Source organism: Macrobrachium nipponense, chromosome 1, assembly GCF_015104395.2.
Source record: "Macrobrachium nipponense isolate FS-2020 chromosome 1, ASM1510439v2, whole genome shotgun sequence".
NCBI classification, from domain to species: domain Eukaryota; kingdom Metazoa; phylum Arthropoda; class Malacostraca; order Decapoda; family Palaemonidae; genus Macrobrachium; species Macrobrachium nipponense.
In genome coordinates this window covers 38,842,331-38,868,917 of record NC_087200.1, presented here as the reverse complement: position 1 = coordinate 38,868,917, position 26,587 = coordinate 38,842,331, and the positions used below count along the sequence as shown (strand labels likewise).

The following is a 26,587-nucleotide window of genomic DNA, read 5'->3' as shown; positions in this document are numbered from 1 at the left end:
TATTTTTACGTGACTAGGAACCAGTTTTTTTACCTAGCAACGGGACCTACAGCTCATTGTGAGATCCGGACCACATTGTATCGAGAAAATGAATTTCTATCACCAGAAATGAATTCCTCTGGTTCCAAGTTGGCCGAGCAGAGAATCGAACTTCAGACCACCGGGTTGGTAGCCGAGCGCGAAATGCACTCGGCCAACGTGGAACTAGAGCAATGAACAACACTGACAAGATGCAATATGTGATATTTTTGCCAAGAAATAAATGGAGTATTCTGGTACATTATGTCTATGAAATTTTGATGAAATTGGTATGATTTTTCCTGAATAAATTCCTTAGGGAAATGTCAAGTGTTTTGCCACAATAAACGTATAACAGTTATATGCCTTTTTTTATCGTACTGATCATTAATGTAAGTATACTTTTTAAAGTCTGGGTCTTCTTCATAAAAATAATGCACCAGTGCTCCTACAATATAATGAATAATGCAAGGCTAAGAGAAAAAGATCTGCTCACTTCCTCCAAATCATCCATGTAGGTGGATCCTTGTCTACCTCCTGATTACGTCATCGGGTGAATTGCCGTAATGAGCAGCTACCTCTGAGCTACATTGATAATATTTTCAATTATCACTACTTAGTTGAGATGGTAGGGGTTAACGATTGGATGTGAAGGAATGCAGCTACTAAAAAACAAATAGAAGTATGGTGTAATGCAGTGAAAAATGGCAGTAGTGGTGGGAAGATGGTGGGACATATGAAAAAGAAAATGGTGGGTGTTTGGGTACCTTATTAACATGATGGGAAAATGATACAGCTTGTTTAATCGTGTGATTAACCCTTTACACGACACAACTTGTTTAATCACGAGGTTGAGATAACAGTTCGAAAGTGGGTCGGGCATTAGCTGATTCATATCTTCAGGTGGGGGTCTTGGAGGGTGGCATGATACAACTTGTTTAATCAGTGACTGTGATAAAGGGGAGCATCTTTAATGACTCATAGTGTCAGGGGGGAGGGGAAGCTCAATTGCGGGATTTGGTGGCTCAGTAACTCTAGAACCATTGGAATATTAGGAGGCACACACTCTTGCCATGGTTTCGTCAACCTCCTCGTGCAAGATAGTTTTCGGGAACTTGTCCGAAAAGATGTTCAGGAAGAGAAATACTTGTTTAGAAGTGGCCACTACTTGTGTTATATGCAGGAATTACTGTGTGGTTGAAGAAATTGTTCGAAGTTATCCAAATGCCGAGGTTGCAGGCTTACGATATTCTCAAGCTGGTGCAACTTACGCCTGTCTTCACTATCGCGATGTTAAAGGGTCTGCCATTGAGAAAAGGCCTGAAAATATTACCTCTTGGGAATGTGATGATGAAGTAGATCTGCCCACCGTAGCTACTTTATTAACCCAATATGGCATCAGTGCCCCTGTTGATGATAATAAATATGCCCAAATGAGTGTAGCATATTCCAAAGATGAGGACCATGCTGACTGTTTGAGGAGGGATACCAATCAGATGAGGCGCAACCACTTTTTTACTTCGGTGAAGAAATTGAAGGAAGAATGATTTAAATCATCGTATGACTATGTCAAATATGTTATGTACCCCGCCGGTATTGGACAAAGTGGACAAGTTAACATGGCATGGTTGAATTAATATTTTCCTGTGTTATCTACATACAGTGATTAAATGAAAAAAATTGGTAAAATCACTTGTGTGGTCATCGTGAAAAAGAATTTATCCCTACTAGAGGAAATATGTGTGGAAGATTTATATATGAAGAACATGTTATCAATATTTAAAAGCTTAGATGTATTAGATGAATTATCTTTCGCACATGATCGGGAAACTGGAGAAGATGTGTGTGCTATATACTAGCAATGTGTCTCGATGATGTATTATTTTCGTAAAACGAAGTATATCATGTCCGTGTATTCTTTTGTACACCTTTTCCAGTCTATTCTTGTATGACTATGTATGGAATATTAATTCATGTTTACTATTCCTTTTGTATTTCTGTATGACTTTTGTTACAAAAATAATAACAATTCTGTATGTAATCTGAATTTCCATTTGACCTCTTTATGTATGGAATATTATGCATCTATATACACATATCATAAATGATTAAGTCTGAAATGGGTTTTGTTAAGTTAATTTTCAGTGTACATATTGATTTAAAAAAATTTGCATTTGGGAGTGAATTTGGGGGACATGTTGGAAGCTGTGATTTCAAGTTTTAAGACGTTATCGCGGGCTAGTGGAGGAAATTCTGGGTGAGGGTTGAAACCTTGGGATTTTACGTCGTAGGGTTTTGTGACGTCATCAGTGTCGGGTTTGAAATCTGGGATCGTCACCCTTAGACTTTCGTGACATCATAGGTAGTTTTTGAGGGAAATTTCGGTCAGGGTCCAAACCTGGGATTTTATGTCTGTAGGCTTTCGTTACGTCATCAGGAGTTTTTGAGGGAATCCAGGGTCAGGGTTGAAATCGTGTTTTTACCTCCACAGACTATGAAGAACTTTGGGGTCAGGGTTGAAATCAGGGTTTTTACCTCCTTAGAGTATGAGGAAATTTGGGGTCAGGATTGAAATCAGGGTTTTTATCTCTGAGGTTTTGCGCGGCGCCGACAAGACAGTGGAAACCTGTGAAATTTAACACCTATTTGTTATATTCACACCTTTAAGGTCAATTTTCACACCTTAAAAGGTGTGAAGTTTCACACCTTTACCTAGTGCTAATCCCCAGGTACTTGGGGATTAGCACCTAGGTGTTGAGGGACAATGGGGTTTTTTTCCCTCCTCACTGGGTTTAAAGTTAAGGGACTATATCAACTAGTGAATGACAGAAGGAGTTACATTAGTGATATATACAGTGGGAGATACATGTCCTTAGGAGATGTCTGCGGTCACGCTAAGCTGACATTGATTCTGCTAATTGTCTTAATTCACTTCATCATTGCCTTAAGAAAGATGTTGTCTATATGGTCAGAGTCCTAGGCTCTATTGGAATGGTAGATCCTGTTATCTTGTTGTTTTATCAGTGAAGTTCTACCATATGACATTTGTATAGGCAGCTGCTCTTGTATAAAATTTGGGATGCGTTCCTATCCATGGTATGGTTCTTGATACTTATATGATGGAGAATTACAAAACTATATTATCCATATCTAACTGATCATTTTATGTTCAGTTAATTTTTCTGAGAGAAATTGTCCTGTGATACCACAGTATGACTTATCACAATCCCTATAGAGGATCTCATAAAACCCTTGTCTTTTGAAACTAGTTTCTACTGAATGATAACGTGGAAAGATTTCCCCTGTGTATTTGGATAAGTAAATATGAAATGATGATTGAGGTGCCAAAGGTTTGTGTGATATCTCGTAAATTATGCACGTGAGGGATTAGGATTTTGTTTGTGTATTTTTCCTTCCATTTGTTTTCTATTTGCTTGTAAAAATACTTTTTGCTTTATGTATGTTTTTTCTATTATGTGCTTGGAGTATTTTAAGAAGATAAGTTAATTTATAATTATTTCAAGTTCTTTGTTAAGAAGCAAATTTTCAGGGCTCTAAGAAATAAGTTACTTGCTATGCCGAGTTCAACTAAAATGTCAAGATAGCTGTAAAAATGTATGTATGAAAGTGACAATGTTGCTTTCCTGAAGAAAGAGATTTTGTAGTTGCCATTAGTTCTGATGATTAAGACATCTAAAATGAGGATTTGGTTATTGTTTTCCCATCCTATTTTAAATTTTATGCTCGGGACCAAGGAATTTGTTTTTATAGAAAGACATGAAAATCATGCCATTCGCTTTTCCAGTAAGAAATTTATATCGGCAAATATCCTCATACATAACGTAAAACTTCTCATTGTAGACGTAGACTCCCTTTTCACTAAAGTACCCATAAAAGATGTATTAACGTTACTCAAAGATAAACTTGAGCCATTTTCTGACCACTTCCCCTTACAAGTAAATGAAATAAACAACTTGTAGAGCTCTGTGTCACAAATCATGTCTTTCCCTTTAGTGATAACTTTTACTGTAAAATATTAGGTTGCAGTATGGGAAGCCTGTTTAGTCCTGTTTTAGCAAACTTATATATTGAGTATTTCGGAACAGTAATTATGAACCTTATCAAACCTGCAGATATGATTTGGCTACTTTGTGTAGACAACATATTAACATACTGGAAAAGCAAGCGGGGATATTTTGATATCTTTCTAAAAAAATTAAATTCCTTAGTCTCGAACATAAAATTTAAAGTAGACTGGGAAAACAATAACCGAATCCCCTTTTTAGATGTCTTAATCATCAGAACTGATAACAATTTCAAATTTGATAAACCTTCAGGGACTTTTCCCTTATTCTCATCTCTCCAGTACCATCCTTAAGACTAAACTCCTTGGTTATTTCTATTGAGATTAATGAGTCAAGTTTATATATGCCATGATTTTCAAGGCATGAATTCCTGGTTAATATTAATACATGCGATACTATGGACTTACTTGCTTTTTGACTTTGTAAGATTGTCTTGGTTATGATTGGGGTATTTCCATCGTTCTGTACCAGTGATCATGGGTAGATAGCTGGTGTCTAAATTTCCCTTAATTTTTCTAATAATTGCCTAAACCAGGAAATCTATAAGTGTTTCATATTTTGAATTTCCTTTTAGGGTAATTATTATTGAATAGCATGAGTGCATTGGTTGTATCTCTCTCTCTCTCTCTCTCTCTCTCTCTCTCTCTCTCTCTCTCTCTCTCTCCCTCTTTCTCTCTTTGTGTGTGTGTGTGTGTCAATATTAGAACACACTAAAGTTTGCGCTGATGTCAGTAACGTTTCTAATAACAATGACTTTGTAAACCTTCAAAGAGGATGGTGGAATTTTGTATCATGGCTCTTTTTAGGGAGACAAGATGAGCCAATAACTCTACCAGCTGCTGAGAATCCAAAACTGCTGAAAGGGTCGCAATATTGCTGTGTAGCAAATGATGAAGGCAAATAAAAATGTATCATTTTAAGAATTTATTTTAAAGGTAACTTAGAACAATTTGAATACTTAATGAACAGAAGCTCTTTGATGTAATTAGATGTTGTAGGGTAGCTCGATTAGATTAGACTTAGTTATCATAGAGCACTTGCTATTTAATATGGATTATCGCTCTGAGTGCTCAAATCATTAGTTATTTTAGATTGCTACTTAATGAACAGAAGCTCTTTGATGTAAATAGATGTTGTAGGGTAGCTCGATTAGATTAGACTTAGTTATCATAGAGGACTTGCTATTTTATATGGATTATCGCTCTGAGTGCTCAAATCATTAGTTATTTTAGATTGCTACTCTGATTGCTAACTGCTCAATCAACTATTTTGAAAGCATCTGCATAAATAGGTTTTAGCAATGCCTAATAGGAAAAAACATAATTTCTTTTTATCATAGCAATGTGTATGGCTGACTGTGTATAGCCTATTTTCTGTTAAATAAGAGGGTTTACAATTTGCTGGAGTTTTATTAAAATTCCTTTAAATGAAACAGGAAACAGATTATATCACCTTTTTGGGTAATTAATAAACAGAAAGAACTTATATAACTTTGTATGTAAAAAGAATTCCCTTCTCATTGACAACGTATTCATCGAAGAATTCAACGTCTTCCTGGAAAAAGATGTTATTTTCATTTAGAGGTGAAAGTTAATCTTTTGAAGCTGACAAATAACTGAGTAGAGAAGCGATCATAGTCTATGATACATTTCACTGAAGTAACAGATGTTATTGATACAGAGTTGCATTTATGAGTAGATTATGGTCACTTTCTAATGATCTCAGAAACTTTTCTTATCTACTCTGGACATTGTGAGCTTTGTCTTTTTATTTACAATTTTGTTCAGTTGATTTAAACTGAGGCTTTTCAAAAGATGAAGACTTATTTTGACAGTCTAGATAGTGGGTTAAAGTCCTGAGTTCTAATTAGAAATGATAAAGGCAATAGTTAGAGTGCAGATAACGCCTGTATTATGGGAAGCCCTGTCTCGCCCATTGTGGGTAGCAGCATATGGTTGTAATCTGCAAATGTACTGAGACTTCTTTCTCCATTTTTTTCTGTATATGTTTTATTTCTCTCTTTTCGCCAGTATCCACGTGCTATTCTGGTGTGCCATGTGAATTTTTGCTCATTGTGAATAACAATAATACAGAAATGGAGTCATTGGCTCATGCCGTACCTTAGTGCCAAATGTCGAGGTGAGGTTTTGCTTAAAGTTGTCCTGTTTTCAATCCTAATTAATTTCAAGTTAACCTTAGAGAATGAATACGTCCTTAAATATATACCTGAAAATAATGCTAATAAAGTTAGTGACACTGATGATCATGGTTTTGGTGTTGAGATTACCTTAATCCACTTTCCTTGCCTTTCCATCTCATCCATGTAAGGAATCAACCTGTCCTTGTATTCCTCGCAGAGTAGGAAGCTCTTCCTCATTGTGATGATGACCAGTCCTCCTTTATGAAGATATAAGTAGAATAAAAATGAATTTGTATGTCTAGAATGCTTGCCTATAGCCAGAGTTCTCCCAACCCTTCAAATAAATTACTAAAGTTTATGTCTGAATACAGTTCACTCACTGAAAATCTGGACAGTTAGGCTTGGAAACTCAAACGTAGCTGATATAAATTCCTATATATTTCCTAGGAAAAGAAAAAGTGTGCATACTCAGAGTTCTTATAGTCTTTTGACTGTGAATTTGTTGTTATATTATTTATTGTACTTGATAGGCAACCTGTACACACCAGAAAACTATGGCATGGGTCAAGTAGCCTGCCGTGAATAACTTACCAGGTTTTGTTATTCTTATCATATCATCAATTCCACTGACAGGTATGTGGCCCTCTGCAAAACCACCCGCCATGACTAGGACGTCATACATATCTGTTGATAAGGGATTTCAAGCTTAAAATCCTGCAAAGAATGAATAGACTTGCAAAGTACATAGGAGAGTGAGAAATCACAAGGATCTTGTAAAACAAAATTAGCCATGAATTAATATCATTGACTATGGAAGGATTTGTTACTATCTAAAGTGAAATCAGGGTTGCATCCTGCCTCCTTAAGAGTCCATCACTTTCCTTACTATGCGCACTGTTTCTAGGAGCACACTGTTCTGCATGAGTCCTGGAGCTACTTTGGCATCTAGTTTTTCCAGATTCCTTCTGAGGGATCTTGGGCTCGTGCCTAGTGTCCCTATGATTATGGGTACAACTTCCACTGGCATATCCCATATCTTTCTTATTTCTATTTTCAGGTCTTGATATTTATCAATTTTTCCTCTATCTTTTTCGTCTACTCTGGTGTCCCATGGTATTGCGATATCACTGAGTGATACTTTCTTATTGATTTTGTCAATTAATGTCACGTTTGGTCTATTGGCACATATCGCCCTATCTATTCTGATACCATAGTCCCAGAGGATTTTTCCTGGTCATTTCTATCATTCCCTCAGGTTGGTGCTCGTACCACTTATTACTGCAAGGTAGCTGGTGTTTTTTGCACAGGCTCCAGTGGAGGGCTTTTGTTACCGAATCATGCCCCTTTTTGCACTGGTTCTGTGCAAGTGCCAGACATTCGCTTGCTATGTCGTTTATGGTCTCATTTTCATATCGCACTACCTGAAAATGGGTGAGATGTTATTTCCTTCTATCGTTCTTTGAATATATCTGGTTCTTAGTGCGTGATCTTGAGCTGCTGTTAGCATTCCATCTGTTTCTTTCTTGAGTTCTCCCGCTGTAGCCATTGCTATGTTTCATTGTTGGCCAGTTCTTTAGTCTGTCTCATGTACTGTCCGTGCATTGCTTGTTGTGCCATGCCTCAGTTCTGTTGGTCATTCTCTGTCTCTGTATATTTCTGGGTCTTTGTGTACTTTTATCAGTCTTTATTCCATTGCATTCCTGAGCCACTCGTTTTCACTGGTTTTCAGATATTGCCCCTGTGCTCTGCTCTCAATGTTGACAGTCCTCTATGCTGAGTAGTCCTCTCCCTCCTTCCTGTCGTGTTACATGTACAGCTTGATGTCGTCCATGAACATCAGGGTTACGTTAATCTGTTGTTCTCCTTTCTTGAGTTTGTATCTAGCATCTACTACGAAGAGTAGTGGAGACAGTGAGTCGCCCTGGAAGATCCCTCTCCTGATGTTAACCTCTGGTAGTCTTATTCCAGAGCTTGTAAGTATTGTACTCCACTTACGCATTGTATTTTTTAGGAAGCAGATGGTGTTTTCCTCTGCCCCATATATTTTCAGGCATTCTATTAAACATGTGTGTGGTATCATGTTGAATGCTTTTTTGTAGTAAATCCATTCCATGCTTAGGTTGGTTTCATTTCTCTTACTTTCTTCAGTACCATTTTGTCTATCAGGAGCTGGTCTTTTGTGCCCCTACACTTCCTTCTGCAGCCTTTCTGTTGGTGGGAGATGGTGTTTGTATCCTCTAGGTAGTTGAATAGCCTTTCAGTGATGATGCCTGTTAGTAGCTTCCACATTATTGGTAGGCAGGTGATAGGCCTGTAGTTACTGGCTATATTTCCCTTACTCTTGTCTTTCTGGACTAAGGATGTTCTTCCTGTGGTCATCCATTTGGGCGCATGGTGATTTGTGATACAATGCTGGAGTTGTTTTGCTATTCTTCGGTGTAGGGCCTTGAAGTTTTTGAACCAGTATCCATGGACTTCACCCGGACCTGAGGCTTTCTAGTTGGGCATTTTCTTTAGTTGGTGTCTGATTCATGCGGTCATATTGCACGTTTGTTGTGTGATATTGATTTGCTCCATATGTTTTCCCAGTCTCTTACTTAGTTCGTCCTCACGAATTTCCTAGTGGTTGTCTCCCCTTCTTAGTTGGCTATATAGTCTTTTATGGTTGGTCCTGAATAGTTTGCTCTTTTGGTATCCTTAACTCCTGTTCATGTACCATTGGGTCTTATGTCCTTTGGATTTAAGCCTCTGTTTTATATCTTCTATTATGTTGCTTAGTCCCTTCTCCTGTACTTTGCATTTCTCGTTCAGTTCCTCCCTTTTCTTGCTCCTTCGCCTCTTTTCTGCCATCTCTTTCAGTTTACTCAAGTCAGACCTTATCACCATGATTTGTTTTTCCAAGTTCGTTGCTGTTTTGATTTCTGTTGGGTTGGTTGTGATGGTGCTGCTAGTCTTTCTCCTGCATATGCCAAGTTATTTATTTCTGTGCTACTGGTGGTGTGTATTAGCCTCATTATTTCACTAACTTCACTTTTTCTCTCCCTTTATTTCTTTGTGTTGTAGGCTTTCATGTAGGGGATCTCTGTCGTTTCTGTATCTGGCTTCATCCCTTGTCTGATCTTTTCTACCCATTCCGTCCTCTCTGTTACTTTTTCTTTCTTCGTGTGTCGTTGTTTGGTAGCTCATCATCCCTGTCGTCTTCTGTGGTATTGTCTCTTAGTTCGTCTTCTTGTTCTTCGTTGCTGGGTGTTATGTCTCATTCCAGTTCCTCTCTTTCTGTTGTGGAGAGCCTGTTCTTTTTCTTTATGTTCCTTACTTGGTCTGCCAGCCTCTGTTCTGTTTGTGGGTGTTATTTCTCTCATTCCAGATGTTGATCAATCTTCTGTATCCTCTTTCCATTGGGCTGCTTCTGATGTTGCATCTCCATATTTCCTTGTTTTCTGCCCAGAAGAAGATTCTGGTTTGCTTCTGTAGCTCCAGTCTCAGGTTGCTGGTTACTGTCGTTGTGGTGGTCAGTTGCTGGATGACAACCTCCAAGTACCTGACCGTCTTCCCCTTCAATTGGGCTGAATACCTGGCTGCCGGATGAAGCGCCTCTGTTGCCAGAGGTTCCATTTACGTCTTTGTTGTTTAATCCTTAATTTCTTTCCATCATTCCTGAGTTTTGCTATTTAACCCATAGCTGGACCCTACCCATCGGGGACAGGTAATCATTTACAGCTGAGTAGACTGAGGAAGTTGTGATAAAGATCTCTTCCCAAGGAATCAACGCCGAGGAGATCCGTCACCCATCCAACGACTTACCAGCCCCAATGTTGCTTAACCAGTCCAAATTATTATTATTATTATTATTTTTATTATTGTTATTATTATTATTATTATTATTATTATTATTATTATTATTATTATTATTATTATTGCATAACCAGATAATTCGTTCTCATAATCAGATAATCAGCGAGACTGTCTTGCATACAATTGAATTATCATATCTCCTGAGTTGTATCATGTACTGTTTTGGGCTCATTTCGTTTGCTGCTGCCTTGATGTGTGATGTTTTGTGGTTGCCCATTTCGCTCTTGTTTTGTTTACATTTGTTTTTGGCGCGATTGCACGATGTGGTGCCAGAGACTCGTGCAGGAGTTTTTCATGATGGGATAATGTTTGCTGTGTGGTGTGAAACCCCAATTTGTTAGCGTTGTTGCTTGAGAAGTGTCTAGTGTGTGAGATGAGTATAAGCATCCCGTGGCAGACTACACCGTAAGTTGTCTGCGAAGGTTCGTTTTGATGTGTTACCCCATAAAGTTGCATTTCATTTTGCATTGTGATTCAGAATTCCCGTAATTTGCGGTTTTGTGATGCTCTATTAGTTTGAGTGATTGCAATTTTGCACACTGTAATTCATTGCATTTTGTTTCTCTTGTGTAGTTTTTCACCGTCACTGTGCAGTAGCAGTCTTTGGACAATAAAGGATATCACCCTGATATAGACTTAACTTCCCAGCCTGGTCGGTTTATCTAGCTGGACAGCCAGTATTTATCCTATATATTTTTACTATTGATAATACAGAAGAAATATCAGATCTTGACATTCAATTAGACATCAGAAATACCAGATTGACACCATAAATAAAGGTCACTTACTTAGCAGTCTCACTGATTATGAGAAACGAATTATCAGAAAAACAGAGAAAATTCTTTACAAGATAAGTTTGCTTAATTCTGCCATTCTTTTTTTTCGAAAAGGCATGTATCCAAGGTCTGCTTCCCCCTTTTATTATTATTATTATATACATTGTTTTTTCTATTTTCCTTACAATTCGCTTCTCAGGCTCAGCGATGTTTCTGAGTAACTGGCCAATATTCATATTGGGAATTTCCAAAAATTGTAAATGCTGAATATTGGCCAGTTACTCAGAAACATCGCTGAGACTGAGAAACGAATTGTAAGGAAAATAGAAAAAACAATATATAAAATCAACTCGCTTAATTCTGCCATCCTTTTTAATAGCATTTGCATAAAAGAGGGTCTTCTACCAAAATATTATTATTATTATTATTATTATTATTATTATTATTATTATTATTATTATTATTATTATTATTATTATTATTATTATTATTATTATTATTATTATTATTATTATTGTATGCTGGAAACAGACCTTCTTTCAAACATATTTTATTAAATATAATGGCAGAATTTACAGGGTTTATTTTATACCGAATTCTCTTAGTTCTTCTAATGACTTTCTCCGCTAGTACACTGGTATTTCTAAGCAGATGTCCGATGTTCATCCTGCTTTCAGTCATCAACGGAATTTCAGGGGTTATCAAAGACAGGTGGTCAAGGACAGGATAAGGGTACACAACGGGTATTCAGGCGCATCGCGTAGGTCAGGGGTCAATTAGTATTTCTTGTGTTTCTTTAGGGTTTTCTAAAGAACGTCTACATGTATCGGCCACCTCGTTTTGGCCATCATGATGAACATCGGACAACTGCTTAGAAATATCAGTGGGCCAGGGAAGCAAGTCAAGAATTCTGTATAAAATAAACTCTGTTAATTCTAGCATTTAATAAAACATTATTATTATTATTCAGAAGATGAACCCTATCCATTTGTAACAACCCCACAGGGCTCATAGACTTGGGATTCAAGCTTCCAAAGTTACAAATTTTCTCTGTATGACCACCGAGTGTATCATGCTGAAATCTGTAGTAAGCCAATTCTTAATGGGGCAGTCTACAAAAAATTTTTTTTATATAAATCCAAGAGATCTTTCCAATTATACTATATTCAAAACAGTTACAAAACATTTTTTCATGAGGATTTTACATAACAACAAACCTTGACATGAATAATAGTAATAAAGAGTGCTTCTACCCATTAATTGTTCAAAATGCTAGAGGCATGCACGAATAAAATGAAACCCTTCCACTTCCAGTTTATCCTGTTCTACACTGACAACTTTTTCATAACAGACCTCTGACTGTTGACCTGTAGGAAGAAAATAGCCCTCAGAACCGCAGCACTCATTCTAGTAATAAAATGATGGATACCTCCATTCATGATTACATCAATGAAAAAATCAGACTGATAAAATCCGCATTTTCCTGCAAATTCTGTCAATAACTAAAGGTAATAATTCGTGAGCAGTGAAGATCTGAGTCTACCTTACCGTCAGGGACTGAATTTTGTCCAACTCCCAGGAACTCTGCGTACGTGGCTCTAGGGCGTCAATGTTTCTGTCGAAAAGGATATTAGATTTTGATTCACTTGTAACAGGTACACTAAGACATGATTATAATGTATAAGAACCAGTTGCGTTGTCAACATGCTACTTTTGACGACATAAACATAACCGAAGCCTCATTATGAAGTAGAAAATATTTGGCGAAGATTAGTGTCAAAACTGTTTATTTAGACGAAGTAAAAGTCGTAAGAATAAAATGAAACCTTAAGAAGGATCATTAGGAATATATGATTATGAACATGTCAGGTAAGTAAGCCATGCTCAATGAAAATGAATGTGGGTAATACAGGTAAGTAGAAACTGAGCAAGCTGCACTCGTGCCAATGCTCCTATGGGGCATGGGAGGTTATGGTCACTGTGTGGGTTGGAGACGATGTCCTTGAAGAATTGTTAATAATAAACAGGGACGCGTTTAGACTGGCGGTTTTTGATTGAGTCAACACTGTGTTTAATAAATGAATGTGCAGCAAAACTGATGATTTATAAAGCAAAAGTCGTAACAATGAAATGAAACCTTAAGAAGGATCTCTAGAAGTGTTTGTGAGAGAAAGAAAGTACGTATCAAAGACGTGAGCCAATGCTCATTGGAAAATGAGAAAACTCCACTCGTGGATGCTCCTAAGAGGGGGGATTCATGAAGATGAGGGTCGGAGACGACGTTTTGGAAGCAGAAAGGTGAAGCAATGTTGTTCTTGTTAACAAACACCGAATCCTTCAGACTGGGGATTGGTCACTGACTGAGTCCACAGCTCTGTATAACCAATGAGTGTGCATAGTACTGAATCCTTAGACTGCCCTGGGAAGAGGGTCGAAAGTGATTGTTCAAATGAAGAAGCGAAAGTCATAGTAACAACAGTAAAGTGAAACCTTTTTGTGAGATGAAGTGAAAGCGGAAGGACGTGTCAAGGACGCCAGCCAATGCTCAGTGGTCAATGTAGGTAAGTGAAACTGAGTAAGCTGGACTCGTGGCAGAGCTCCTAGGTGGAGGAATAGGAAAAACGAACGAAATAATGATCTTACCAAAGTATAAGAAAGAACCTCTCTCACTCAAGCTTGACACTCAGGCACCCAGGAAATTTGAAACCTCGGAATATGGTTTATATCTCCCGAAGACCTATGTCACTCCCACTATAGAAAATTAATCGACACTACGGCTCTCCTGACATTTTCTGAAACGTTCGAGCGCCGAGAATTAATTTGGGTTAGACCATCTCGAGGGCCGTCTGCTTAATATTACTAAGGAAAACTTGATGCACCTTTGTTTAAGGGAAGAAGTTGAGACTCCTCCCTATTAAAGTAGGCCTTTTGGTTTTAACCAATCAAATTAGCATTGCCAGACTTTTGAGGATGTCCTATAGTAGGCCTCCATGAATATCCTACAAGAATGAATGCCTAAAGACACACCCTCAAGAGCCTGGGCATGGACGAAGAGGCGTTTCCAAACGAGAAGCTTACCAATTACTACAGGAAAGATAACGGGAAGGCGTTTTGATGAAAGGGCCAAGCCACTAAGAATAGACTTGCAAAGAAAGAAAAGTTCAGAATAGTTTGTCTCAGTCCAAGCACCCAAAAATAAAAGGTGGAAAAGAAGTTATAAGTTTCCCTACCAAGAATAAATACATAATAAGGACATATCAATTTATTTTCCCAATTAATAAAAAGTTTATGATAAGGAGATAGCTAACAATCCTTGCGGAAAGCAAACTAATTGTATAATTATATCTCATTGTCAACACCTATTCCAGTTGCCGCCCAATCAGTCCGATTTTGCTACATTACATTTGTAGCAGTTCCCCTACACACATACACACACACATATATATATACAGTGGAACCTCGAAATATGAAAGTCTCAACTTACGAAACATTCAAGTTACGAAAGCAAATACAAAGATTTTTTACCCTCTGCATACAAAAATAATTCAGGTTACGAAAGGGTGTTACTGTAAAGTCCCGAGATTCGCCCGGACCACCGAGAACAATTTTAAAACTCGTGCGCTGCCAACTGAGTAGACTCACCACCATCCTCCCGCTCTCCCATTGGTTCCTGATGCTAGTCACCGCCGTAAGATCCTACTCTCCTATTGGTTAGCATCTACCCCATCATGCTCTACGTCAGTCCTTAACCTTAACCTTTTTACTACCACGCCCCCTCTAGGAACAGCTCTTTCCCTCCACGCCCCCCTTGCATCTATAGACAAATTTCACTCCCAGATTTAAAAAGAAAATGAATAAAAATGGCTTTTTAGTCAATTTCCTTAGCTTGAATTACATTAATGAGATATTTGACACTGCTCTAAGCTACCAGATCTGAATACATCTTAGTGAGATATTTGGTTTTGATAGCAACGAGCGTGGAAAATGCAGTTTCACATAGATATGTGGATCCAAACATTGTTAGAATCCGAAGAGCCTGATGTGAGATCAGAGGGTAACAGGAAGGTATTTGACCCAGAACGTCTCCAAAATCCATATCTTTGAAGTCTTCTTTAGCTGTAGAGTTGAACTTCAATTCTAGGAACTCTTCTTGGACTTCATCAGCAACATCAGCTACTTCACATTGAAATGGGTTCCTGACGAATTTCCAGGCTTCACGCTTGTCATCTATATCTGGGAAGTATCTGATGAATTCTGCTTTCAAGTCACTTAGATGAGTGATTATTGTTGCTTTAAGTCAGAGTCGAGGTTACTGTCAGCGAGAGCAGAATCCAAGTTCCTAAAACTGGCTTGCATTTCCTTGCTGAACCCGACATTTCTGCATTATTTCATAAGCTTATCTTACAGTACTGCCCCATGCTCTTCTCATGAAAATAACCCATAAATGGAAAAACTTCTTTTCACCTGAGGCTCGTGCCCCCCCTGGAAATCACTGACGCCCCACCCCTAGGGGGGCGCGCCCCCCAGGTTAAGAAACCACTGCTCTACGTAAAGTCGTCATTCGGCCACTCTGTAGCAGCACCGTTATCATACGCACGCGGAATTCGTTTGTTCACATATACGATTTTGTTGGTTAACGTAAATTCGTGTTAGTGATTTTGCTTTGTACTTTATCGTGTTGTGTGAGAACTTAATTAGTATATAACTTAATTATGTATAGTCATGGGTCCCAAGAAAGTTGCTGAAGTTCATGGAAAGAAGAGGATGCTTTCTATGGAGAAAAAGATGGAGATAATCAAGAAGTATGAGGCTGGCATGCGGTTGAGTGTGATCGCTAAGGAATATGGCTGAAATCCGTCGATGATAGGTACCATCCTTAAGCAGAAGGAAGCCATCAAAGCAGCTACACCTTCCAACAATAGGGGCCACGTGCATGATGAGATGGAGAGGCTGCTTCTTGTATGGATAAAAGACAAAGAAATCGCTGGTGATGCGATAACCGAGACGGCAACCTCCCACAAGGCCAGCGCTATTTTCAGCGATTTGATTGCCCAGGCCGAAGACAACGGAGGAGAAGGGACATCGACGCCAACCCCAGACTTCAAGGCTTCTCATGGGTGGTTTGAAAAATTCTGGAAACGGACTGGCATCCCTTCGGTGGGGCGGCATGGGGAGGCTGCCAGCTCTGACACGAAAGCGGCCAAAGCCTTTATTAAGACGTTTGACGAGATGACAATCAATGAAGGCTACAGTTCTCAGCAAGTCTTCAACTGAGACGAGACTGGCCGTTATGAAAAAATGCCTCGTCAGACGCACATCACGGAGGAAGAGAAGAAGCTACCTGGGCAGAAGCCTATGAAAGACAGGCGTACGCTCGCACTTTGTTCCAATGCCTGTGGGGATTGTAAGGTGAAGCCCCTACTTGTGTATCATTCGGAGACTCCTCGAGCTTTCAAGACCAACAAAGTGCTAGAGAAGAAACTTCCAGTGATGTGGAGGGCTAATGCGAAAGCCTGAGTAACGAGACTTTTGTTCACCGAGTGGGTAAATCTGTGTTTTGGCCCAACGGTGAAGAAATTTTTGGAAGAGAAGCGCCTCCTTCTGAAATGTCTGCTGTTGTTGGACAATGCCCCTGCTCACCCTCCTGGCCTCGAGGAAGCTATCCTAGCGGAGTATTCTTTTATCTTCTACCTAACGCCACCCCTCTCCTCCAACCCATGGACCAGCAAGTGATATCTAACTTCAATAAGCTGTATACGAAACACATCTTTTCAAGAGATGTTTCAACATCACCAATACCACAAACCTCTCCTTGCGTGAATTTTGGAAGAAGCATTTCGATATCGTGATACGCATCCGAGTCCTCTATCAAGCTTGGCAGGAGGTTTCGAGGTGAACCTGATGCCGTATCCGCCCAAGACTTCGAGGGATTTAACGTGGGCAAAGCTGATGCAGATTCAGAAACAGTTGACGATCCTGAAACTGTTTCGCAACCAGATCTTGACTCGGCAAGTCCATGGGGCTGGTCGTCGACGAGGATGACATCAACGACCTTCTCGAGGAGCACCAAGAGGAGCTTACGACGGATGACCTGAAGGAGTTGGAGGCCATGCAACATAACGCCATTCAAGAAGGGTTCTCTAGCAGCGGCGAGGAGGAGGAGGAGGACCCTATGACAACGGCAGAAATTAAGGATGCTCTAGCTGTTTTTTATAAAGTGCAATCATTTGTAGAAAAGAGACACCCTGAAAAGGCTTACACAGGAACATTGTGAAAAGCAGGCAGAAACAATCTTCCATGGATAGTTATTTTTTAAAGGGGCCTTTAGTAGGAGTAAGCAAACAGGAAGATCTAAGTAATACGAAAAAACAGAAAGTTGAAAGTGGTGAATAAATTGAAATTTTGTAAAAAAAAAAAAAAAAAAAAAAAAAAAAAAATGTAAATTAATAAAAAAAGTAAAAAAAACAAAAAAAATATAAAAATAAAAAAAGACAAAAATAAAAGATATTTAATTCTAAGTTTTATGTAAAGTTAAGTGTTAATATGTTCTGCCATTTGTTAATTTGTTTTGTAAGTTTAGTGTTAATATTTTCTGCCATTTTTTAATGTGTTTTGTAAAGTTATATTATTAATATTAATATATATATATATATATATATATATATATATATATATATTATATATATATTATATATATATATATATATATTATATATATAGATATATATATATATATATATATATATATATATATATATATATATATATATATATATATATCATATATATATATATATATATATTTATATATATATATATATATATATATATAGATATCTATATATATATATATATATATATATATATATATATATATATATATATATATATATATATCAACCGAAGGAGAAGCCTCAGACGGGATACATAGCGTCAAGGGTTTAAATGGTGACATCTGTTTCATACGGCCGTTTATTCGTAAGAATGATGAGAAGTAACTCACGAGAACTCTTTGTCTCTCAGCAGTCGACCAACTCTTCCCGTCCCAGCAGCAATGTCAATGACTTTTAAGGTGCCTCGCTTCTCTTGAGGGATTCTGGCTGCCACCTCATTGGCTGCTAATTTGGGGCCAATGTAATTCAATGAATCCAAAATCTGGGGAGAAAAAATAGTAAGTAACTATAGTTATGGAAAAAGCATCAGGGACTCCAGTGGCTTTCATCCTCAGGGGAAAACTAACGCAAGCTAAGAAAACCAAAGAAAAAGAAACTAGGGAATTGATACAATTGTAGTTTCCCGCCACCACTAGAGAACGATTCAGAGAGTTATAAACCGATCATGGTATCACTGCTGATCACATTAGCTTTTCCCATGGGTTGCATAATAGTGAATTCCCGAGTGTAACACCACGAATAGGTACCTGATGATATGGAACAGAAATATTTTGCGATGCTTACTTATCAATCTATTGCCTTCCCCGCTTTATTGATCCAGAACATGACGATATGTATGGTAAAGCATCCACAGAGTGTCTAGAGTGGACGAACATCTCAAGAGGCAAGGATTTCAATCTTTTCCAAATATGATTTCATAAAACCTGTTTATTTCTTCATCAATTTATTTATATGAGTCAAGTGCACTTGATGTATTGAACAGCGCATATTTCATTAAGTCACGATCAAAGAGTTAAAACTAGCATACAACTTTCTCCGATTAACGTAAACTTGTATGAATTTGTGATAGCGTAAGGTCATAGTATATGAGAACTTGAGACCAGTGTTATTGGCCAACGACACTGAGTTGAGGCCTTATTCACACCCATCTTTGCCAATATCACTTCCTATTTGTAGAAGACGTGACCTTGACCGTTCACCTTATATAGGAAAGGTAAAAGTACTTGTCTTCCTGCTTCCCTCTTACTCACAGCCAACAATTAGCGAGGATGCTCCTATTTGTTATGCTTTGGAGATTTCAGTATACAAAACTATTTTGAGAAAACAATTCTATCTGATTTTAGTTTGTGCTTATAGCCACTTGTTTTCCCAGTCTCTAACACCAACCCATTTACCTATCGGCCAAGATTTGCAGATTCCTGTTTGGAATCTGAGACACTTGCTGTGTGTAACCATTCCTTAGCCACACATCTTACAGAGTGGTGAGAGATTTTCTCTGCTTCCAGCATTTGGAAAACACTGCTCGTTCCCGTGTCCGAACCCATCTCTATGTACACTTCTGGTTCATACACACCTGTGTTTCTGCGCACTTTATGGTACCTTCTGGAAGCCTTAGCACTTGATTCTGGTGAGACTGCCAGTTCCTACTATGCACTCTTCAGTGCCCACATTCAATTGTCACTGCCACTGACACACCTCAAGCCTTGCTGCTTGCTGTCTGGTGAGAGTGCCAGTACCTACCTGACACTTTACAGTTCCCCCTGGAAGTCTTCATGCTTGATTGCTTGATGAGATTGAAGTGCCTATCTATGCACTTTTCAGTGCCCACACACAAGTGTGCCAGTACCTTACCTTAAACTTAACAGTACCCCTTGGAAACCTTCACACCTGATTTCCTGGTGAAAGTGCCAGTGCCTTATGCACTTTTCAGTGGCCCCCACACAAGTGTCAGCGCCACTGACACACCTCATAAACTAAGACAGTAGAATCAATAATCTGTTCAATGAATCACTTGTTCTTAAGAGATAATAAATACCAACACTGCGTCGCAGACAAACTACCTTAGTGTTGGCTCTAATAAAATTGAGAACAAAAGAGGTCCGATAACATAAATGTGTGTGTGTGTTATGGAGGAGTTATGGAGTTCTATTTAACAACGTCTGTGTGTCCTAGAGAGAGAGAGAGAGAGAGGTAATTGGTGGTTGGATGGTTAACGATTGAATTGGCTGTTGGTGAGTTATGAGTTGTCTGCTGGTGTTGTTGGAGTTTAGAGTTCTGTGTTTTGAGTCAGTCTTTGTTCAGTCTTTGGTGAGAGCTGGTGATGATCAGTAAGTGTTGGCAGCGGTCTGTGGAAAGTGTTGAGGCATAGAAAGTCATTTAAGTGGTGTGTTATTGGTTTATTGCTGATTGTTTTTGGGTGTGATATTTGTTGCTTAGAGTTGTTGTGCCTGTGTTGGATTTGTTGTGCTTGTGAGTTTTGTTGAGTTTTGTGAGTTGTTGTAGTTGAGGGTTGTTGTTGGGGAACTGTTGTGGTTTCCTTGTGTGGTTGTGAGTTGTTGAGGGTTGTTATTGGTGAGCTGTTGTGATCCCTTGGTGTTGGTGGTGGGTGTGTGTTTTGCCTTTTTTGTGCTGTTGTTTTTGTGTTGGTGGTTGTTTGTGCAGTGGTCTTGGGTTGTGGTTGTGTTTCTTTTTTGTTGTTGCGTTCCTTTTTGTTGTTGTGTTGTTGAGTTGTGGGGTTGTGGTCCTTGGGTGTTGGGTTATGGTATGTGTTTTAGGTTGAGGTTCTTGGTTGTGGTCTTGTTGTTGTTGTTATCTCCGTGACCTCAACCAGTGGACAGCACAGCATAGCCCTGAGTATCTGCAGTTGGGTGAGTACATGTGTTTATGTTTTTTTGTTTTGCTTTTTGTTGGCATGCTAGGTTAAAATTGGTGCCTGCGTGGAATTCTGTTTAGTGTTAATGAGGGAAAGTTGGTGGCTGAGTGTGAGTTTGGCAGGTGAATTGGTTAAGTGAATGGGGGGGGGGGGGGGGGGGGGGGTGGGGGGGGGGGGGGGCGCATTCTGCCGCTTGTTTTGTGTGATGTGTGTGTGTGTAAAAGTTAACACAAGAGTCAGAAGAGGAATAACAGTTACATTTACCTCATCATAATGTTGAGCCCATTCAGAGTAGGTCTCTATCACTTTATCTGGTGCGTTCCCTGGTACAATAAAACGACAGACGATCTCGGATGAAGTTTTTTGGTCCTGGCAGGAAATTCAATAAAACAAAATGACGGTGTCACATGATCATAAGCGATATAATTCTCTTGACCTCAGATTTATGGTAATTTTGGATTGCTGATGAAAGTTTGCTTTAATCTAGGCATTGATACCAAGTTTTTCAAAAACTGAACGAGTTGTGTTGCATCCTAGATTAAATATGGAATTTTGCTTTATATTTCAAAAATTTTAAAGAGCTGAGAATAATAAGAGAAGTCTAAAACTCCACTTAATCCAGAATAAACTTTAACCTCTTACCATATTTTGGAAGAACTGAAAACAACGAGAATAAGGAAACTGATAGATGAGTTGAGGTCAGTGAGCCAGTCTTCCTTCCACAGTTCCTGGGGTCAAATAAAAGAAAAAAAAAAGACAAAAATTATCATAAATAAGTAAAGCAGGTACAAATCAACGAACAACTCTCCAATCAAACACAATATAGTGATAACTGCAAAAAATTATGTGTGAAAGACAGTCTTCAGAAGCAGTTTACTACATCCGTCCACGTTGTTAATTTAATTATCTAAATATTTTGCATCTTATAGTTTTTCCTGTACTGATCAGCAGACACCAAAAAATGCCCCACAGCTTCATCGTTTTCTTTCACAGCAGGCGGTCCTGTTTGCTCTGAAGATAAAGACAAAATAATAGCATCATAGATGAACAAATCCTGGCCATGGATCTACAGAGGCAGGGATAAAGATTCACATCTGCGGATTTGCTCTTATGAAAGTAGGAGACATTTTCCTCTCGTTTTATTTTCATTATTATTGAAGATGGAGAAGTCATCTACTATATGGACGAATGTGCAAAATCAAGCAAAAGCAGACATTTGTTTGGAGAGCCAATAAATGAAAAACGAAGGTGCGTAAATGTAAGTAGCACATGTAACAGAAAGTTCTGAGGAGTAAAACATCTATATAGTAAACAAGGGAAAAGCGACCTGTGAGGAAAATAGATTGCATAGAATTACAAAAATAAAAATAAAAGAAATAATACTCTTAAGAAATAAAAAAAACTAAATAATAAAAGGCAGAATTAGAAAAAGTGTGTCCAAGCTGACCCATTGTGAAATAAACTCAAATCTTAGATTGGAAAGTCTACACTTCAGGAAATAAGCAACAAGAAGAGTTCATGAAGCACAGGGATAATTTACCCTTCAGGAAATAAACCCAAATGGAAGAGAGTGAAAAATCATACAATAGTTTATCCTTCAGGAAATAATCTCTAGTCTAGGACTGTGGAACTCCATGGAATAAATAAAAGACTTTAAGGAAATAAGCTCTAGTAAAACACTGAAAAGTCACGAGGTAGCAGACCTTTCAGGAAACAAGTTCAAGCTAAGACTGTGGGAAGTAGTCCAGGAGTAGCTTAGTCTTCAGTAAATAAACTTAAACTTTGACTACAGAAAGCCAACGAAAAATTTACCTTTGATGATTGAACATAAGCCTAGGTGTATGGAAAGCCAAAGGATAGTTTAAGTTCAGGTAATAAACACAAACCTAAAAATATGGAGCGCTCAGGATTACTCTACCCTTGAGGAAATAAACTTGAGTCTACGGCTAAGGAACCCCATGGACTCATTCACCCTTTAGGATGTCAACTCAAAACTTTGGAATGCTCTGGAATAGTTTGCCCTCCGGGAAATAAACTGAAATATTATAAGACTGTGCATTACCATTGGATACTTTGCCTTTCAGAGTTTAAGGGTGTGGATGGTCATGGGATAGTTTGGCGATCTAGAAGTAAACCCAAACATAAGAGTGTAAGTAAATTCAAATAACAGACATCGGAAAGCCCAGGAATATCTTACACTCCCTGGAATAGATACCAAACTCTAAGAATTTTGGAAAGCTGTGGAACAGTTTACCCCTCAAAAAGTTTGCAAGAGTTTGTGGAGTAATTTACCTCTGGAAATAAACTGGGATCTAAGACTGGAATGACTGGGATTAGTTTATCCTGCAGGCAATAAATTCAATTCTAACATTGTGAAAAGCTCATAACGAGTTATCCAGCAGGAAATGGACTAAAACCGAGGAGTGGGGGAATCCATGGATAAGTTTTTTAATCTCAAGGAAATGAAAATAAATCTTTGGGTACAGAAAACCCTGGAATACTTTGCCTTCCACAAAATCTTAAATCTGAGTGTGTATAAAGCACTGGAATAGCTTAATCTTCAAAAAATGAATTTGATTGCAAAAGTGTAAAATGCCCATGGATAGTTTACCCTTCAGATCATTTACCCTTTAATAAATACCCAATCTTTTAAGCGTGTAAGAGTACAGTATAATTTAGGAAATGAATACAGATCTGAGATGATGAAATGCTATGGGACAGTTTGCGGTGCAGGAAATAAATCTACAACTTTGGAAACCCCAGAAATGGTTTACCTATCATAAAAAAACTCAATGATTGGGGACATTGCACGAATACTTTGCACTTCTAGAAATAAACTCAAATCTAAGAATACTGAAAGACAGAAAAATTTGCCCTTCAGAAACAAAATAAAAATTTAAACGTGTGGCGAGCCATATCAGATTTTACCTTCAGGAAATAAACCCAAAGGTAAAATTATGAAAAGCTTGGAATAGTTCACCTTTCAGGAAACATACTTCAGGAAGCCAAATTGTCTCTATGACTGTGGAAAGCATTTAGACAGTTTACTTTTACAGATATAAACTTACGGCTAAGACTGCAAAGTCAAGGAATAGTAGTACAAACTCAGGAAATAAACTTTGCTATTAACCTGTGAAATAGTACCATTAAACAGTTTACCCCTCAAAATATTAACTTGTCTTTAACAGCAGAAAGCCATGGGATAGTTTACCATTTAGGAAATGAACTCAAATTCAAGAGCGTGGAGAATCACTGGACCCTTTGCCCTTCGAGAAATGAATTTGAATCTACGTATATGGAAGGACCATGATTAGTTTATCCTACAAGAAATAAACTCACACCTCAGTGAGAAAAAACATGGAATTCTTTGCTAAATTAGAATCTCTTGAAAGTCCATAAACAGCGTGTGATTGACGACATAAATTCAAATATACACCTTTAGCAAAAGACAAGGAATAGTTTACCTTTCAAGCCATGAGCTCATCTTCCACACTGGGACAAGACATAAAACAGTTTATCCTTCAGTAAATAAATTAAAATCTAAGACTGCAGAATAATGAGGAATAGTTTACTATTCAAGATATGAACTCAGATCTAAGCGCTTGGAAAGTCATAGAGCAGTTAACATTAGAAAATAAATTCGAATCCACAACTGCTGAAAAAGCAAGGAATTAAGGTGTAGTATCATTCAAGAAATCAACTCATATATCATAGTTAAAAGTTCGGGGGAAAATTTGCCCTCCAGGACGTAAATGCAAATTTCAGACTGTGAAAAGGAAATGAACATAAAACTAGGGCTGTGGAAAGCCATGGTTAGTAAATAAATTCAAATCTAAGGTGGTGAAGACCCCAGGATGAGTTGATCCATCAGGAAATAAACTCAAATTTAAGAGTATGGAAAACAATGAGATAGTTTACCCTTTGCTATGGAAATTTAAGTTTTATTTCAGAGCTTTGCATTGCGTTACTACACTCCTTATGGTAACGCATGCTTAGGAGTTACAATAGTTGATATTCATAACCATAGATGGCGTTGTATGGGTTGTGTAAGACCCTTGGTGGTAGGTCGTTCTTGTTGCTTCTTGAGTGAGTGGTGTTGTGAGAAGGGTGTTCCACTCCCGAGGATGTAATGCAATGAATTGAACTGAATATGGAATTTAGGCCAAAGGTCAAGCACTGGGATCTATGAGGCCATACAGCGCTGAAACGGAAACTGATAGCAAAAGGGTTGCTAGGTGTAACCGGAAGAAAACCTCAAAGCAGTTGCACTATGAGTTAATTGTTAGGAGAGGGTGGAAAGTAAGATGGAAGAAAGAGAATATGAAAGGAGTTACAGTAAAAGGAACGAAAGGGGTTGCAGCTAGGGTTCCAATGGGAACTTTTGAAGTTCAAGCACAGATGAAAATGCATTACTGCCTTAATACTATTCTCCTTTCATTGATACATATTTATTTATTTATTAATTTTTCTTTTTTTAACAAGTGGGATCTCTTCTCTATATATTTATCTATACCTTCTCTTACCTCTTCCAAATGAGAACCATATTCTTTGAAAGCTTGAATTTCAAGTCAATGGCTCCTGAGGTCCTGTCCCATATGAATAGGTTTCATCCTCTGAATAATAATAATAACATTAATAATAATAATAATGCCACTCGTACATTTACCAAGGTACTGTCCCTCCCCTGCCCGCGTGGCAAAATACTCATCGTGGATGTAATTGACAAATAAATATATTAGCCTTAAGCGAAGCGTATCGTAAGAGCCACGAGCACCGTTTGTTAGGTGCCAAATGCGAGAAGAGAGAGAGAGAGAGAGAGAGAGAGAGAGAGAGAGAGAGAGAGAGAGAGAGAGAGAGAGAGAGAGAGAGATTTCTGACTGCCACCAAAACTTAAGTTTATCTTAAGAAATTTTCATCGAATGTGGCGACAAACTGAGCAAAAAATCCTCATTATATATTTGTGTTATTTCTCTTAACTTTGAAATATTCACATTTTCATTATAAGATGAATATTTGACAACCAACCGTCGTGACACTTCGTTGAAGGTGGTCTGTGCTCCCTCTCATGAGAGATGGAAGTTTTCTTTTCGTCTCTCTAATAACAGTCTCATCGCCGCCATGCAGCTTCTTCACAGAAGGCTTTGTAAAGCAACTATAATTTTATGTGGCTTTTGCGAAAGTTTTGTTAAAATAGAAGAGTCCTTACCGCAACAGAAGCGTCAGATTTTATGGAGAGTTCCACAGATGTTTCCGCTGGTGGCGAAGTTTGAAGGCAAATTATCACAACTTAACCGTGTAGCTGTAATATACCTGTATTGCACTCACCTTGAGAAACCCCGCCCCCTTACCTGACTCTACTGATAAGTTGATATATTTGCGGCATTTACACCCATGAGTCATATGGAATTCGGCATCCTCGGACAGTTACAGCTATCATATTCTGAAAAGGAAAAATTAGTGCATTATTTTAAGACATCATATCAAATTATCTGGGAATTTGCCCAGCTATCAAACCGTTGACCAAGATAGTTCTTTTGGTTATATATTCGAAGTCTGCATTGATAACACTCCTTCCTTCAAGTATTTGATATGAAATAATCGTGCTACAGGTTTTTTGAAGTCTGAAGGTGTTTCTCGCTGATCACTGGGGAAATCAAGAAGCAGCCATTGTGGCAATAATCTTTTTCTCCTCCAATTGCACAGAGTCCCGAGAGAGGAAATCTCGCGAATTCCTCGCACTCTCTGTCCATTCTGTTCGGTTGGGAATATTTTCTTAACTCTCGTAATAACCAGTTCATTTTATTTATTAAAGATTCCAAGCGATGACGGGCTCATTTTTATCTGTGTATATTTCCATAACATGAAGGAAAATGGAGAACATGATGAGATATAGGGGCTCCAGATTACAAAGGAGAGATTGATTGATAAACATGCATTGCAAATTCAACCATTGTACAATTTTATTCAAAACAGACTCACTTTAATTGATCTTCTGATTTTTAACTGGCTATTGACTAAGGATGTGAACCTTTTTATTGATAGGACGCTGCAAACCCGTGACAACAAACTTCATAAACTAGGTGTTTCTAAACCGACCTTCAACAGTAATAATAACAAGGTGGTCTTCAACTACTCTAGCTATAATTTAACCAAAAGGGGAGTTTTTT

General features: G+C 38.2%; 1 protein-coding gene across 1 annotated transcript; it reads right to left on the bottom strand.

Annotated features, from left to right (window-relative positions):
* Nucleotides 1-5,014: 5,014 nt before the first annotated feature.
* LOC135218743 (uncharacterized) lies at nucleotides 5,015-25,764 on the bottom strand. The gene is made up of 9 exons (XM_064255192.1): nucleotides 25,627-25,764; nucleotides 21,063-21,148; nucleotides 20,685-20,789; nucleotides 17,878-18,029; nucleotides 12,418-12,489; nucleotides 7,156-7,343; nucleotides 6,835-6,927; nucleotides 6,391-6,500; nucleotides 5,015-5,657 (listed from the first exon to the last, which is right to left on the bottom strand). The coding sequence occupies exons 2-9, from the start codon at nucleotides 21,063-21,065 to the stop codon at nucleotides 5,586-5,588; spliced, it is 795 nt and encodes a 264-aa protein (XP_064111262.1). The 5' UTR covers nucleotides 21,066-21,148; nucleotides 25,627-25,764; the 3' UTR covers nucleotides 5,015-5,585.
* Nucleotides 25,765-26,587: the final 823 nt, after the last annotated feature.